Source organism: Dermacentor variabilis, chromosome 4, assembly GCF_050947875.1.
Source record: "Dermacentor variabilis isolate Ectoservices chromosome 4, ASM5094787v1, whole genome shotgun sequence".
Classification (NCBI taxonomy): Eukaryota; Metazoa; Arthropoda; class Arachnida; order Ixodida; family Ixodidae; genus Dermacentor; species Dermacentor variabilis.
In genome coordinates this window covers 164,128,629-164,143,858 of record NC_134571.1, presented here as the reverse complement: position 1 = coordinate 164,143,858, position 15,230 = coordinate 164,128,629, and the positions used below count along the sequence as shown (strand labels likewise).

General features: G+C 46.9%; 1 protein-coding gene across 1 annotated transcript in view; it reads right to left on the bottom strand.

The window, feature by feature from the left end:
* Nucleotides 1-605: 605 nt before the first annotated feature.
* LOC142578404 (uncharacterized) overlaps nt 606-15,230 on the bottom strand; it is a 31,671-nt gene continuing 17,046 nt past the window's right edge. The window contains exons 5-7 of the mRNA XM_075687794.1: nt 7,398-7,604; nt 5,218-5,343; nt 606-617 (exon numbers count right to left, since the gene is read on the bottom strand). Coding sequence (XP_075543909.1) covers nt 606-617; nt 5,218-5,343; nt 7,398-7,604 — 345 coding nt within the window. The remainder of the gene's footprint in view (nt 618-5,217; nt 5,344-7,397; nt 7,605-15,230) is intronic.

The window sequence follows — 15,230 nt, the reverse complement described above, 5'->3', positions numbered from 1 at the left end:
TATCGTCGGGAAAGGAACGTCGATGCTGTCGTCGGCACGACAGTCGGCAACGCCTGGCATGGCAGAAAATGAGGACACAGCAGATGCATGCTCTTGAAGTAGGAAGGAAGCACAACGAAGTTGTTCGACATCTGGCCCTTTGGTGCATCTTTCACGTTCTTCGCCGACAATTTGCCTTACAGTTGCCGCAAGGCCAGATTGAAAACTTTAGTCCTGAAGACTTTCAACCATTGTTAAATACGCCAACCTCTCTAACATTGTCGTAGTACGCCGCAACTTGAAGCTCTCGAATGTGCGGCAATGCATAATGAGGTTGGAGACCAAGCTGAGACTCTCCCTTCCAATTAAGCAATGGTACACATCCTCGGCAATCACGTTGAGGAGGTGTCGAACCTTGTCCTCTTCGGACATTCGAGGACTGACCATTTCACATAGCTTCAGGATCACTTCTATATATCTAGTACTCGTCTCAACTGGGACTTCAGCACCCTGAAGAAACGCATGCTCCGACCGCTTCATTTTCATCATGTCTCCAAAGCACTCTGTGACGTCAGTAACGATGCTGTACCACGTTGTGAATGTGTCATCATGGTTCTCGAAGAACACTAGCGCAGTGTCTGCAAGGAAGAGGATGAAATTGTCTAGCTGAGCCACAGAGTTCCAGCCGCTGTACTTCGTCAGACGCTTGAGCCACTCCTCCACGTACTCGCCGAGTTTTCCAGGCGCCGGTTGTCCCCGCCGGAGCAGCGAGAGATGGCTGTGGGTCACTGTTGTGGGACATAGGGATCTTCAGTGGTGTCGGAGGCTGTCGATCGACTTCGGTGTGGAACTTGTTGCAGCAGCAGCGTCGCGTTGGTCGACGTACCCGGCGCCTCCATCTCAAGCGTTAATCGTTGCGGTTGAAGTTTGTTTATTTGCAGGACGACTTTGAAGGTCAGGTGAAAAATGGCGCCAATAGGCGGCACAAGGTAAGTTCCCCTTCTTTCCTGGCTCATGCCACAGCAATATATTTACTTAGAAAAGGGAACGTTCGGAATATTAGCGAAAAAATCAATTCGGTTATAAAATGGCAACAGAAGATTACGCAAATTTTGCTAATTTGAATGAGAATTTCGTCGCTCGTTTCGCTAGTGCGGCGACGCGAGAGTAAACAGCCTGAATTCACAGGACAAGTGCTGTTGAGCAAACAAAACGTTTTTCGTTGGTTTAACAATTTAGAACTAGAGAAAGTGGCAAAAGCCACACAAAGTAAGAAATATCCAATTAGAAATCCGTGCCAGAATAATGAGTACGGTGTAGTTGCATACTACACAAAACTTGGCCAAATCTAAAGCGTGCTCGTAGAAATCTCTAACCTATTGTATTCCGTTGGCGGACTCATTGATGGCTATTACCTTGGAAGAAATAGGCGTGCGAGGACCTGTGGTTGGCGCATCAACAAGCATCTCTAAGTTCGTTAGTCTTTGGTCAAATCTTTACTTCATAGCCCCGACTATGCCCACGTTTTCACATATGCGGTTAAATCACACCACTAAATCACAATTCCTTTCCCTTATAATATAGTAAACTAAAGAGGTAAACCATAAAGCCTACCACACCAACAGATGAGAAGACCGATACTTGAGGCCATGAATGGTCTATAAAAGCTTCATTCGACACCATAAAAATTAAAGCATAAATGTAGCATGGTGCGCAACATTTTTGAGGCATGTCACTACGTATGTGTGGTTTTACAGTGAGGCTCTTCTGCAACTTAACACAGCAGTTTTACAATGAAGCTTCATATGACTAGGACTCCGGAATTTCTTCATTTCCGTAGCCAAAAACTTAACCAATCACAGCAAAAGCCACGCGCCGCGTGTACGTCTGGGTTCCCTGGCCCACTACCAGGTGGCGCTCAGCGCCGTTCCTCCGCGGGAGAAACATGAAACAGGAAAGACATTGATTCACAGTGGAGGAAAAGAACTAGGAAGTTACCAACAAGTATGCGGCCTGTAGGGTGGGCGACACAGCAACAAAGAAGGTCAAGAGGAAAGTCAGAGGGGCTGAAATAATCTCATGTATGGCGGCAAAGGAAAAGAAACCTGCCATGAGTTACTATTTAAGAGGAAAAAACGACATCAGAAAAGGAACCATTTATCATAACTCAAGGGGAAGCTCATTACTTTTTGAAACGAGATCGGGATGCCTTAGAACACGCACCTATAAAGCGAGATATAAGAAGGAAAAAGAAGCGTGTGCTTGCTGCGGTAAAGCTAGGGAAACGACAGAGCATGTTTTATTAGAATGTGAAGACGTCTACCCAGCGGTCTATTTAGGCACCACTGGCCTCCTTGAAGCCCTTGGGTCTAGCGGGAGCAGTTGAAAAGTAAACATGTCCGGAATATGCATTAGGAAGAGGCGATTGGAGGATTGGTGGAAGTAGGAAAACGAAAAAAGACGGAAACGTACAACAGCACAGTTTACAAAAGGGGATCAGAAAATTTGGGCGTGGTAGTTCATGGCGTCTTTTTTTCTTTTTTCATTGTTTAACCTAGGTAAGACATTAGGCAGTATAATAGCAAGAGTTGGTGGCTCAACCCACCGCCCCGTTCCAAAGGGGACGCTCATAACATCCACCCATCCATCCGCGGCAGCGGCGGCGTGGGCCGTGCGGAGGAATGAAACAAAAGAACCAAACGGCTCGTCATTGGGCATAGTGTTCGGCACACGTAATCCCCGTTAAAGATTACGGGTGCATAAGCTGCACTTGTGGGGAACTGGCAACTGTCACATACGAAGCAGGCAGTGACGTCACTACACTTTTATATGCAAAAAAGAACCCACGTACCAACCGGTTTCATTTATGTTGTGATAGCGCTATGAAAGCGCCACTCATACTTAGAACTCCCGAAGCGCAGTGAACATGAGCGGGGAGACAGGAACAGCAAAGCCGATATGCACAGTGGCCTCGTGGTCAAGCTATGCTGGGCGCAGCGGTTCCTCCCCCAAGCAAGCCACGCACAATTAGGACGACTGAAGAGCAGCGTGAATATGATGAGCGACGAAAGGAACAGCAACGTCAATGTGCACAACGACGTCGTGCTCAGACTGCGCAGGACGCAGCGCTTCCTGATAAATGCAAACCACGCATTGTTAGGACGCTTGCAGACCAGCGCGAATATGATGAGCAATGAAAGCAACAGCTACATCGGTATACACATCAGCGTTGTTCTCAGGCTTGGAAGAACTGAATTCAAGGGTGCGTCAAATTGGTCTCTCGGATCAGGTGATAGCACAGCTTCGCTGTCGAACCGCTTTCATAGTGTGGAATGGAGCCCTTTCAATATACACACTTTTTTTTACCTTGGTGAAGGCCAACGTTCAGCGTCAGGTTCGGCATCAATGTCAAATAAAAGAACAAAGGTACAAGTCCTTGATTTGAAAAGAAAATACCAATAACATAAAACTAATATTGTCTTGCATTTGCATCATTCTATTTGTAGGTCGTCCGCCACGGCTGCGGCTAGTTGTGGCTTTGATTCCCACCGTCGCGGGGCCCCGACCGCTTCAAATGAAGTGGTCGGGGCCATTGCACAAGCGTACACTGGCCGGGTGTTAGGCTTCCTCCAGTAATGATACGCTTGGGAAAGGAGCGTGCGCACCCAATTACCGTCGAAACCGCCGTGAGCGCAACAAAAAAGAAATTTGGGCCGCCCTCATGGCGAAGATTCCCCATATGGCGCTCGAAATGCGCCTATTGAGGTGGGGACGCTTTGGGGTTGGGGACAAACAGCACCTTAGCATCGTTGAGATCCTTTGACGGCTGAGCAGGGAGCGCGCTTCTACCTATTTTACATATAGGTGCTCGTCGAAAGCACTTGCTTCCCGCAACCGCGGCGGATTCTCTTCAACAAGGCCATCTGTGGTTGGATGAGAGGCGTCCAGAGACAATTCGGGAAACCTCTTGTGCCTCCCTGTCGAGATCGAAACCCCCAGGAGAAGCGGAACACCAGACCAGGGCACATCTGTACGCATTAGATACCACCGGTGGGTTTCCGGCGGCACTGTGAACTAAACTGAATATTAGAGGTGGAATCTCTACAGCTAGACTACCGCTGCGGTTGTTTAGGCCTTTGTTTCTATGTTTCGTTTCTACGGTTCAGGCAGCTATTGTCGACGGCATGTTCGTTGTACCGCAGGCCGGGTGGGCGCCCTCAGTAAAAAATGTCAGCTCACTGAACCCTATTACTTAAGAGTTGGTTTATATATATTCCCTGTCATTGATCGATCAATTGCTGAGATTCACATAGATTTGCGAAAAAAAAAATTTTGTGACTGGGGTTTCTGCCTTGATAATTGTTAACCTCTATTTATAATATTGCTTTAGCCACTTTGTGTTGTACTTCACCGTTTACCCATGAATAACTTCGGAGAACAACACAAGCTCTGCCGGGCTACTAAATAAAACTATGAATGTACTGCAACGCAATGGCGCATCTATCTGCCATCTTGAAGTTTGCATCGGCCAACGAGCCGCAATATAGACCTCTACCCGACCAACGGTACGTAATTCCCTGGAACGTACAAAACGTCGGAGGCATCGTCATTATTCAGGAACAAAATTACTCTATATTTACTGAGAAATAGCCGATATCAAGGCTTTGTCGGAAGCTAACTTCACAGCGCAAATACAAGATTGATGCTGTCTGCAATGAGTAAAAAAAACGTTTTGCGGAATACGGTATTATATTCTTCGTCATTATTTCATAAAGAAGATTAAAAATGTAAGTTTTGAGACGGCGGTCACATTTGCAGTTACGTTTTGTAAGCCCTTGGGAGGAGCAAGTCCAATAGTAGTATCTCGTCGCTGCGGTGTACTTTCAGCTCTGAAATTCTCAAGTATATATACTCTCAAACTGCACATCTCTTTGTACAGGACGCTATAACGGTGGGCTAGTCAATGTTTTTCCAATCCTAAGTTTCGTTAACTCGCTGCCTAAGCACGCTACGCGAGCACTTCTGTGTATCATCAATGACGAAATGCGACAACTGCCGCCGGCTATTGATTCCAAGAACTCGCGGTCAAAGGGCGAACCACGTAGCCAACGGGCAACACTAGAGGGTGATACTGCACTTCGCCATGGGCGACAAATGCTCACGCAGTTCAAGTCCGTAGTGCAGGGCTAAAATTAAATGAGGGTAAATCTGCTGCTTTCAAATGAGAACATGACTTGCCTTTGCCCGTAGTGTTTCAGCTGTGTCGAAGGTGAAGAGAAAGCCGTGCTGCTTGTCGAAACCCACCATCGCCTCGAACGTCTGGTCGATCTTGAATGTCTTGTTGTACCGTTGGTCACGACATGCCTGTCAAAAACCGAAATAGAACTTTCAGTGCATTTGAATGTTGCCCAGTGACCGGCATGTACTGTTTCGCCTGTCATATCGCAAGTGCAACAAAGGTTTCATTCTGTGCCTTATGTCCCGCTCCGCCGTCTGGCGCCTACAGGTGGTAACCAAGACGCTCGTTGTTAACTTGATTCGGCGTAGGCGCCCGTTACGCGATGTTAATGCATTTGACAGATATACACATGAAGAGATGTAATTCTCCGAAGTCGATGCTTCTGTCAATTAGGGCAAAATAACTCCCTAGCTCATTTATGTACACTTGTGCAGCCAGGCTCGATTGAAACTATCTATGCTCAACTCAGCAAAATGTGGCGCATGCTACCAACTTCAGAAAGTGAGGCTTGTTTGAAAGTATTGCGCGCTATGTAGCATCCCTAAGACATATGTAGCAAGTTTCTAGCATCACTGGAACAAATTATGTTGCCGATAAATTCACTCCTACGCAGGATAAAACATCAGGAAACAGGATTGTCAGGCTTACTTTCATAGGCTCGAAGCATGAATAATATATAATTGTCTCCCTATTCAGAGTACGAAGCCAGAGTGTATTTAATGATCATGGAAACAGTGACTCTGAAACGCAATCACTTGGCGCTGCAAGTTACTTTTTAACATCGTATAAAGAATCTGAGTTTTAGGCCTCAGCTTTCATTTAACTTCACTTGGTTAAGATTTTCGACAAGGTAGCATATGCAACCGAGAACCAGACACGGCTCGAAAAAATAAACGCACACAAAGATCAAGCACACATACGTGGGTGTGCAGGCCATTTTTCATGTCTGTCTGCAGATTTTCTTACTTTATGCACAGTATTGCTGTTATACATATACGTCTCCGCGACCTCCATTTGCCGTTTTGTCAATTTATGGTCAGTTAGAGAGCCCAGAGATATTAGGCTTTGGGTAAATCGAACCGTCTGTGTATTTATGGCACCGAACATTGCTAGACATGAGTAGTTTGTTGAAGGCAAGGTAATACTTTAGCGATAACTCAAAAGGCCATGTTCTGCAACCAATGGTTAAATAGCTGCGTTGGTTTGTTCCAATGCCTGGATCCAGTAAATAACGTGTGCTTGCACTGTGAGCCTGTGATTTAACTTGAAAAAGTGTTCCCTCTGAGACTGCGTAATAAATGTATAACAACCACTCCGCCGCAATGATAACTCATCCGAATACGGACAAATCTTCATTATTCCACGTTGACATCATTTCAGTTCAGACTACAGCAGCTTAGAATATAGGTATAACATGGACTCGTTTACCAACTGCCTGTTGTAATTATTAACTAAAGAGTAATATATACCATTCAGAGGAACGAAGCAGAGACTGAATACAGTAACATCTACTTTCGTTGCACCAGCATATTATTCACTGTCTTTGTTTCCAGGGCCGAGTTCAAGAAGATCACCAGGCGTTCCAAATTAATTTTGGATTGTCTAAAGAAAGCCTTACGTAGATGATAAAAAAGGCAAATCAGAACAAATACAGAGCAACGCACAAAAAATCGACACTCTGGATCTTATATAAAGAATACATAAAAAGAAGACGTGGACGTTATGACACATTGCTACAAGTAACACGTTAAGCCTAAGTATAGTAGAGAGTGGGACGTGATCGTCTATGCTTTTGTATACGATGACCATATAGAAATGGCTAAAACTATCCATCTATAGCACGAACTAAACTGAGACATGTAAAGCGCGATGTTACGGTTAATGATATCCACAAAGAGAGCATAGCAGCAGTCACTGGGATGTGAATGGGGTCTTTCGTTGAAATGAATAAACAATTTTACGTGGAAATGAAACTGCACGCATAGTTCAACTGTCTCAAGTTGAAGCATCGGAGTTTTAGCCTGCGTTGCTAACGGACACGGTGGTGGGCTTCGAACGGCTCTTGAATCGCTAGAATAACACAGTGCACTCCCTGCTCCACTTGATGGCTCCCAATCTCAAGTAGAGAAACTTCCTATGTTTAAGGCTCCGCTACGACGGTGGCAAACCACCTACTCACCAGCATAATCTCTGATGTCTGCTTCGTTAGCCCGAAAGGTAACTCATTTGCGCACGGCATGCCAAGCTGGTAATTCCCGGGCCCGTTGGGGTCGTGGTCTCGGTCCTTTGGCCTATACCAACGACCTTCCAGGCCAACGGACACAGCAAACGAAGTGGTTGGTGTCCACGCCGCGCGGTTCTTCGTCAAGGTGTGCATGACGCTGACCTAAGTATTCGAAATAGCAAAGGCAAATGAAATTCTCCTAGGCTACCGGTTTAAAAGATCGAGATGTTTAAGCAAAAAAAAACGTACTAGCACGTTGCAACTTCCATATTCGTTGTTTGGGCGCTCCTAAAAGCAGCGCGTCGATCTTGCAAGAGTATAAATATAAGCTAGTGTCATGTATACATAGTCAACGGCATACGGAGGCGTACGTAATCACACCGTATGGTGTTGACGCAGCTAAACTATACGCAGGTGTTCGAGTTGAACCTCAGTGTTTTCAGATTCTAGAGGCAAATGCATGAACTCGCTATAATATTTATTGCAGACATTAGTGAATATTTAAAGAAGTTTGTATCCGTAATGCTGTCTTAAAATGGGGGTATCGATCCCTTGTCCACTCGCCCCGTAGCGAGTGAAGAAGACGAAGCCTTTCAAGACGAAAAGTTCTGCCATTGGGAAATACGTTCGCGCGACACAGATCACGCCCTTTGCCTGAACAGGCAACCTCCAGGCAACCTTGTCCTAGGAGGAATCCTTTCTTGTGTCGTATAGGCAGCAAGCATATCAGCACCCTAGTGTCGATACAAGCTCAAAAATATTGTGGGGTCTCACGTGCCGAAACCACTCTCTAATTAAAAGGCACGCCGCTCTTCAGCGTGCAGCTAAACCTAAGAACACAGGTGTTTTCGCATTTCAATTCAATATTTGGGGTTTTACGTGCCAAAACCACTTTCTGATTATGAGGCACGCCGTAGTGGAGGACTCCGGAAATTTTGACCACCTGGGGTTCTTTAACGTGAACCTAAATCTAAGCACACGGGTGTTTTCGCATTTCGCCCCCATCGAAATGCGGCCGCCGTGCCCGGGATTCGATCCCGCGACCTCGTGCTCAGCAGCCCAACACCATAGCCACTGAGCAACCACGGCGGGTATGTTTTCGCATTTAGCCCCCTTCCAAGAGCGGCCGCCATGCCCGGGATTACATGCCGCCACCTCGTGCTCAGCAGCCCAACGTCATAGCCACTGAGCAACTACGGCGCGTCCATACACCTTCAGTAGTGGGCACAAGACGCTTTAGGCACCCACCGCAACTCAGTCTCCAATAGGCGATTTTTTTTATATAAAGATAAGCGACTGCGTCTTATCTCCCACCATCCACTGGGCATCGAGACACGCCCTTCATGATCCATCAGAGAGCGATTGTGAAGGGCTCTTTTTTGCAACCTTTAAGGAGCATTATTCAGGGTTTGGGGAAGGGAAGGACACAAAGCGGTAAGAAGAGTGCCAAGGTCAATCTCGCCACAGCACCCTTGGCTGTGAGCGGTATCTAGGCGGCGGATTTATGCAAATAATTCGTCTCAGCAAGAAATTAATGCTCCCTTAAAACAACAGAGCTCTTTGCAAGCATCATCGGAGAACGCACACGTCTCTATTACCCTCATAGCACCTATCAAGATCAAGCGTTCCACCATGATTCCGCCTCTCTTGTGGCCGTACGAAATTACCACGGATGACCTGCTTGCATGAGGGCTTATAGTTGGACAGTGACTCTGTCCAGTACCAGAGGCCGGAGTCATGAGCGCAAACTCGGCCGTAATCTTGTCCGTCACCCCGAGGTCACGTGCCTAGAGTAGATAGTGATGGCCTGCCAGGATGCGTAACTTTGGGCAACGGACTAAGATACCCACGGATGCCCACTCCCCTAGTTGGTAAGCGAATGATTTTGAAACGCCGGTTGCCGATTCATAGGAAGTTGACATGAAGGCGACACGTATGGGAAGAAATGTGGAAGGAGGGGTGGAAGGCGCCGCTCCACTTAAACGATGGAAGAGGGGAGGTACAGAGGGGAGGGGAAGTAAGGGAGGCGTTGTGCTTCGAAAAGAACGCGCGGGCACGCTGGCTGTATCTTGAAAGTGATCGCCCTTGGGGGCATCGTCTAGGTGGGCCGCTGGCTCGTAGCTTTGCGTGTGCGGTGTTCTCACAACTGAGCGTTGAAGCGATCGACAGCACGAAGGCCACTTTGCTTGCGGCGGCTGCCGCACTTCCTCCCGCAAGCGTTTTGAATGCTAATGTCAGCGGTCATTCAATGGGATGTGTTCATGGTTGCCTGTGAGTGCTCACACCATGCTTAATAATTTACTTAGTAAGCGAATGTTTGCAAGTTTGCGCAGCCAATAAAACTACTGTCCTTACTTTTTGCAGCTGAATACAAATTTGGCTAACATAAGAATATGGTGATGATGGCGAGATGGGGGGGGGGGTGCAATTTTGTTCACTTTAAAGCTATGCAACTAGTAATTTCACGAAGTGTTCATACTTATCTGTTAAAGCTCTCACAACTAATTGTCATACAAATTTTATATATATGCGCTAAATGTCTCCTCTTGTCTAGTAGCCCCTTGCGAGTAGACAGCGTTATTATCCGCCTACTTAAAACTCAATAGTGACTCAACTTTCCCGCTATGGTAATCAAGGCCTACCTGGGCGCCCTAGAGCCGTCCCTAGATCATTGCCTATGACATTGCACTCACATGTAACGTAAGGTGCAGTCAGCGCTCTCCACCTCTCTGCTCACATCCAGCCATGGTTATCGACGGACAGGCGCACTCCCCCACTCCATGAAACTAACACTCTCCTGCAGGTGCTTATCCAGCACATTAGAGAAGCGTTCGGTCAAGGAGATTTTCAAAAGGGTTTCCTTAAAGCCTTCTTGACTTAGGTAATGACTGGTGGATGGCCGACCAAAGGTAAGCGCAGGACGTTGGCGTAAAAGCATTTTTTTAAGAGTACAGCTCCTAGGCGCACGTTCCAGCGTTGAGCGTCGGCGTCCTTCGGCGTAATCGAGCTAACAAGCACCGCGAAAGATAAAAGACTGAACGCGGCGCGGAGGGGGGCCTGAAAGAAGGCGAGAGCGAAGAAAGCGCGAGGAGGAAAGCGGAGGAGTACACTATGGCGAAAAGCTGAGGAGGGACGTGGAGTAATATACGAGACGTGCTCCATCGCGGCGACCAGCCATGCGGCGGGCGCGTCCACCGATACCACATATTAAAGAAATGTGGAAACTAACATGGAAACAGAGCACTGGCGTGGGCTTCGTACGGACTGAGCATGCGCTACTTCGCCTGCACCGCTGCTGCTACAGAATGCGCTCGGCGGAAGCCACACGTTCCAGTTTTCACGCTTTATGTCTGAACAGTGAGCTACTCACGCGGTGAAAATGCTTCCTCTGCCGCTGCTGCTAAACCAGCTGCCGGAGCAGAGGTTTAGCACCGCCGCCGAGAGGATACTGACGTTCAGAATGAAATTCTTTTCCATAATACATCACGAATTCAAAACAACAGCTGCGATCAAAATTTACAGTGTAGAGTTTCGCAATTGACGGCGAATTTTTACCGCGAAGCTGTAGACCCGGATTTTTCAAGTCGGCGGGCGGAGTTTTGCTCAGAAAAACAAACCGCAGCTGGAAGGCAGCTGTGGAAGAAGTTTCAGGGCAACGGAATTATGTTTTCTTTTATATTGCAAAATCAATCTGATGCTATCATGTTTGCAGATTGTGTGTAAGCCGTTCGTTACATATGTTGTGAGCAATTTATGCAGAGAAATTGAATTAGTTTAATAATGAACTTGGTACCAGGGAGAGTACCCACTTAAAATGAGCATGTATGCTGCAGTTCGGCACACCTGCGTGCACACGATGTATCTATCATTGATGCGTGAGTGCTCTGCTCGATGCATCTGTTGAGCAGCGTGTGCTGCGGCTGTAATCAACAATACAGCGAACTCTGTTCAAAAAGGTTCTGGTAACGTTTCACTTAGTGACCGGGGGTTACAGACAAGCGTACGGAGGCCAGTAACAGGCACCGCGGCGTCGAAACTTGAAGCGAACGCCTTCGAACGTGGTCGCGGAAGCTACGGTAATCTCAACAGTGGAACGCTTGTAGGCCACCGGGAAGGCACCGATTGCTACACATGCAAAGAAGAGACGATGCGACTGGCACGGTGATCACCGCGGCGTCGAAGCACAAACGGAAAGAGTGCAAACGCGGTCGCGAACACATTTCGTCTGCAGCTTCGCTATACATACGCCTTCAAAGGGTGGAATGGAGGCACTTTTTAAATGCCCAAGCATTTAGATGGTTACCAAACGTGAAAACGGTACATCTCTCCTTCGCGTAAGGCGATCGCATTTAAGATAGAGCCAGCCAGCTGTGTAAGACGACGAGGACGAACGCGCGAGCAGAGACACAAAATATCATCATCATCAAGATTGGCTCCAGCATCCTCACCTTCCTAATTAAGAAACGGCAAGACGTTACCAATTTTACAGCGAATTACACCTAATTGCTGAGAAACTGTTAAGTACTAGTTCCGCCAGGATCGTGCCCGTGTGTAGACAGGTGGGCAGATCGCCAAGCTAGTGCGATGCCGGGCCGACCCACCACGGAGGTGCAATTCGTCATTAAGATGTCCAAAGACACAACTTCGCTCGTCATCCTTCACAGAGATGAAGAGCACGGCAATATTTTTAATGTTTAGCTACCTTATTATTGTGCATTACTGTATCCGGCATACAGGTACATGCAGCGGAGTGGGGTTTTACTGGATCACTGGAAGCGCAAACCCGAACAGCCTGCATATTACAGCCAAGTGGTAGCTCGAGGCTCAATCAGACAAATACAGAGCTGCTTCCACTGCCTGTTTAAATTTTCGGCAATTGCCTAATCGTGTTGCTGCCGAAAATTTATTCGATGAACAAAGTGAAATACACTTGGTCACTGCAATATTAGCTGCGTTAGTGTGGTTGAGCTCTGTGCCATCAAGTCACTGCACCATGCAGGGCGTTCCCGTTTGCGTCTCCGCTAAACAGGTAAAACGGCCAGTTCGGTGGCGTTCACAGGGTTTCCACACATGCTCAAACGCTCTAGTATGCTATGTTCCACGCCTGACCTCTGCATTCTTTACTGTGCTTCACCAATAGGCCTGATGAAGAGGGTTCCTGCCAAGAGGAGTGAAGGGACCCTTTGCGATGCGCGCGCGGTGCGCGATTTGATGCGCGGTTGATGAGTGGTTGATGCGCATTTGATGCGCGTGCGGTTGATGGTGCTTTAGCAGCCGCATCGGACCAATGTATAATGAAATCTTCTTGCTGCGAGTTCAATTTGATCTGATATATTCAGTTGCAGGCTATACTGAACTTAGCGCTTAGGATGGGCCTTCGGCGACGACCCTGGCAGTGGCACTAGTGATGCTGGCAATAAAGTAAGAGCGCCGAAATCATACCGTGAAGCGCAAACCTCATCTTACGAGCACCCCACATACACAGGTGACCCTCTGACAACCAAGTATAGCCGCTTCGTCAGGACGGGCTATTTATCGTCTCTTATGGTCACCTTTGGACAGAAGCACACGTGGTGGTTAAACGGAAGCAAATGATGTCGTACTCCGTAGCAAGTAAGCAAAGGCATATTCTGAGAAGCAAAAGTTACTAGCGAATGTACTGAGATTTCCGTCTGGTGTTTAGTGTCAGCCAAACGCGAGTAAGAACCTCTCACCAACAGAACTAGCGGGAAGTTCGTTTCCCACTAGTGCAGCGTAATAGTACCTAAAGAATGAGGTAAACATGATAAAATATTTCAAAAATTGGTGCTGCCGTCAAGTAAGGGTTAGAGGACCTGGTAAGATTTACACCTTTCAGCCTGATGCAAGTATTTTGCCGAATATACAGCGAATCCATTGGCCCCAATTCTACAGCCTACAACAACTGAGGGCCGGCTCGAAAACAGCTTTTTGATAATAATAACTTCTAGTCTGCAGTGTATAAAGAAAGTTACTTCAAGTGGAATTTAAGTTCGAGAAAATGGAGAATTCACTGCATGCCTGCGCAGGGTTCTTCATATTAGGTTTGGCATTTGTAGGAGTAAATTGTAGCTCCATGTATGGATGATTTGGAAAAATGTCCTATTGAATTTGAACAAAGTCAAGGAAAGATATCCATGCTTGTTGTATCGAAGAAATAATCTGTTCAAAACCTTCCACGAAATGTGAACAGCTTGTGCGCTATACGGTGTCTTTTACCCCTAATGTCCCTAGTTTACCAATAATGATGAGCCTCAGTAGTTCGTTCATACGAGTTTGGGTAGGCACATTCAGGGAGGCGGCCGCAGTTGGCTAAGTGAAAAATATTATAGGTGCTGCAAAGGCACATTAGCAACAGGGTATAGAAACCGAATGACCAAGTGCACAAGACACAGTAATTCATGGCCTAGAATGCTCATGTGCCTAACTCATGTTACGTCTAGTTGGCTTCTCACGGCTTGATTTCACCATCGTGGTCCCTTCTTCTTAGTAGTGGGCTCGTTCGTTTCGCAGAAGATGCTGGTGTATTACTGTAAACAAAAAGACAGCCTTACTGGTGGTGCCCTAAGCCTCCCCGTGCCACTCAAGACCGCCGCACTCATATATGACAGGGACTCCAGCGCTTGCCTTAATCCCCTGTGATGGCGCTCCCTATATTACGAACCCATTATTCTGTGGTCAAAGAGGTTCCAAATCTCTTAGTCTCGCTGCCCGATTCTCTACATGATAATTCTGGACCGTACGGGTGAAACAGTCGAACGCAAGCAGGCCATAGCCAATAAAGGGTGAAGTGCCTGCAAGAAACTGTACATTTGTAGGACCTGCACCATATCGTGACCACCTGAATGATTATGATCTATTACTTCTACCTTAGTAGCTCTCTCAAGCCCTACTACTCCTGCTCGGATTGACCGATATACTGCCGAGCAACGGCTCTCTGCACGACGCGTGCGGCTCTAAATAAAACATCGACTGCGTTAGGTATGCCGCGACAACTGCGCCACTTTCTCGCGCGATCCATGCATGGACGAGTAATGGTACCTTCCCTCTGCATGACGACACCAAAGTTAAGCGCATGACACCCATTTCAAAGCTTACATGCTCTACATTTATTCAACGAGCCATCACGTGCTATACAGATAATCTAAATGTTGATCTAAACAGTAACACAGAATGAGTTCTTTTTTTTTAAATCAAAGAAAGTTTCAATTGGGTTGCATAAAGGCAATGTTGTAATAAATAAATAAATAAAAATTCGCAGTTCCGCTTAAAAGGCCTAGCACCTATTGCGATAACAAATTAGCAGTTGGCTGTACGAAGTAAGGGTAGTAGATTTATCGGCAGTATAACCTTTTAAACATTTGATTACTAACTAAATTAACAAGGATAGAATGTCTAAGCGTGACTCAACGAGAACGCAGAAAGAAACAGACACAACGACACAGCGTTGTCTTCATGTCTGCTTCTTTCTACGTCCTTGTTCAGTTGTGCTGACACATTCTATGATGTATTCGAATCACCTTGTCCGTCAACGTGTTTCAACTAAATTAACCAGCATGGTGTCACGCGCGCACAGATAAGCATGAACACACGTCGCTCGGTGTTGCTGAAACTGTCTGTGAAAACGCTGAAGTTAGGAATCGCGGCACCAGCCAGAAGCCAATTAACTTCGTGCATCTGTCGCTTGAACACCCCCGAAACGTCGAAGCCACAGCGCATACGAAGCTACTGGAACTACTCGCACCCGGCAAACATCGCAGATAGCTTTGA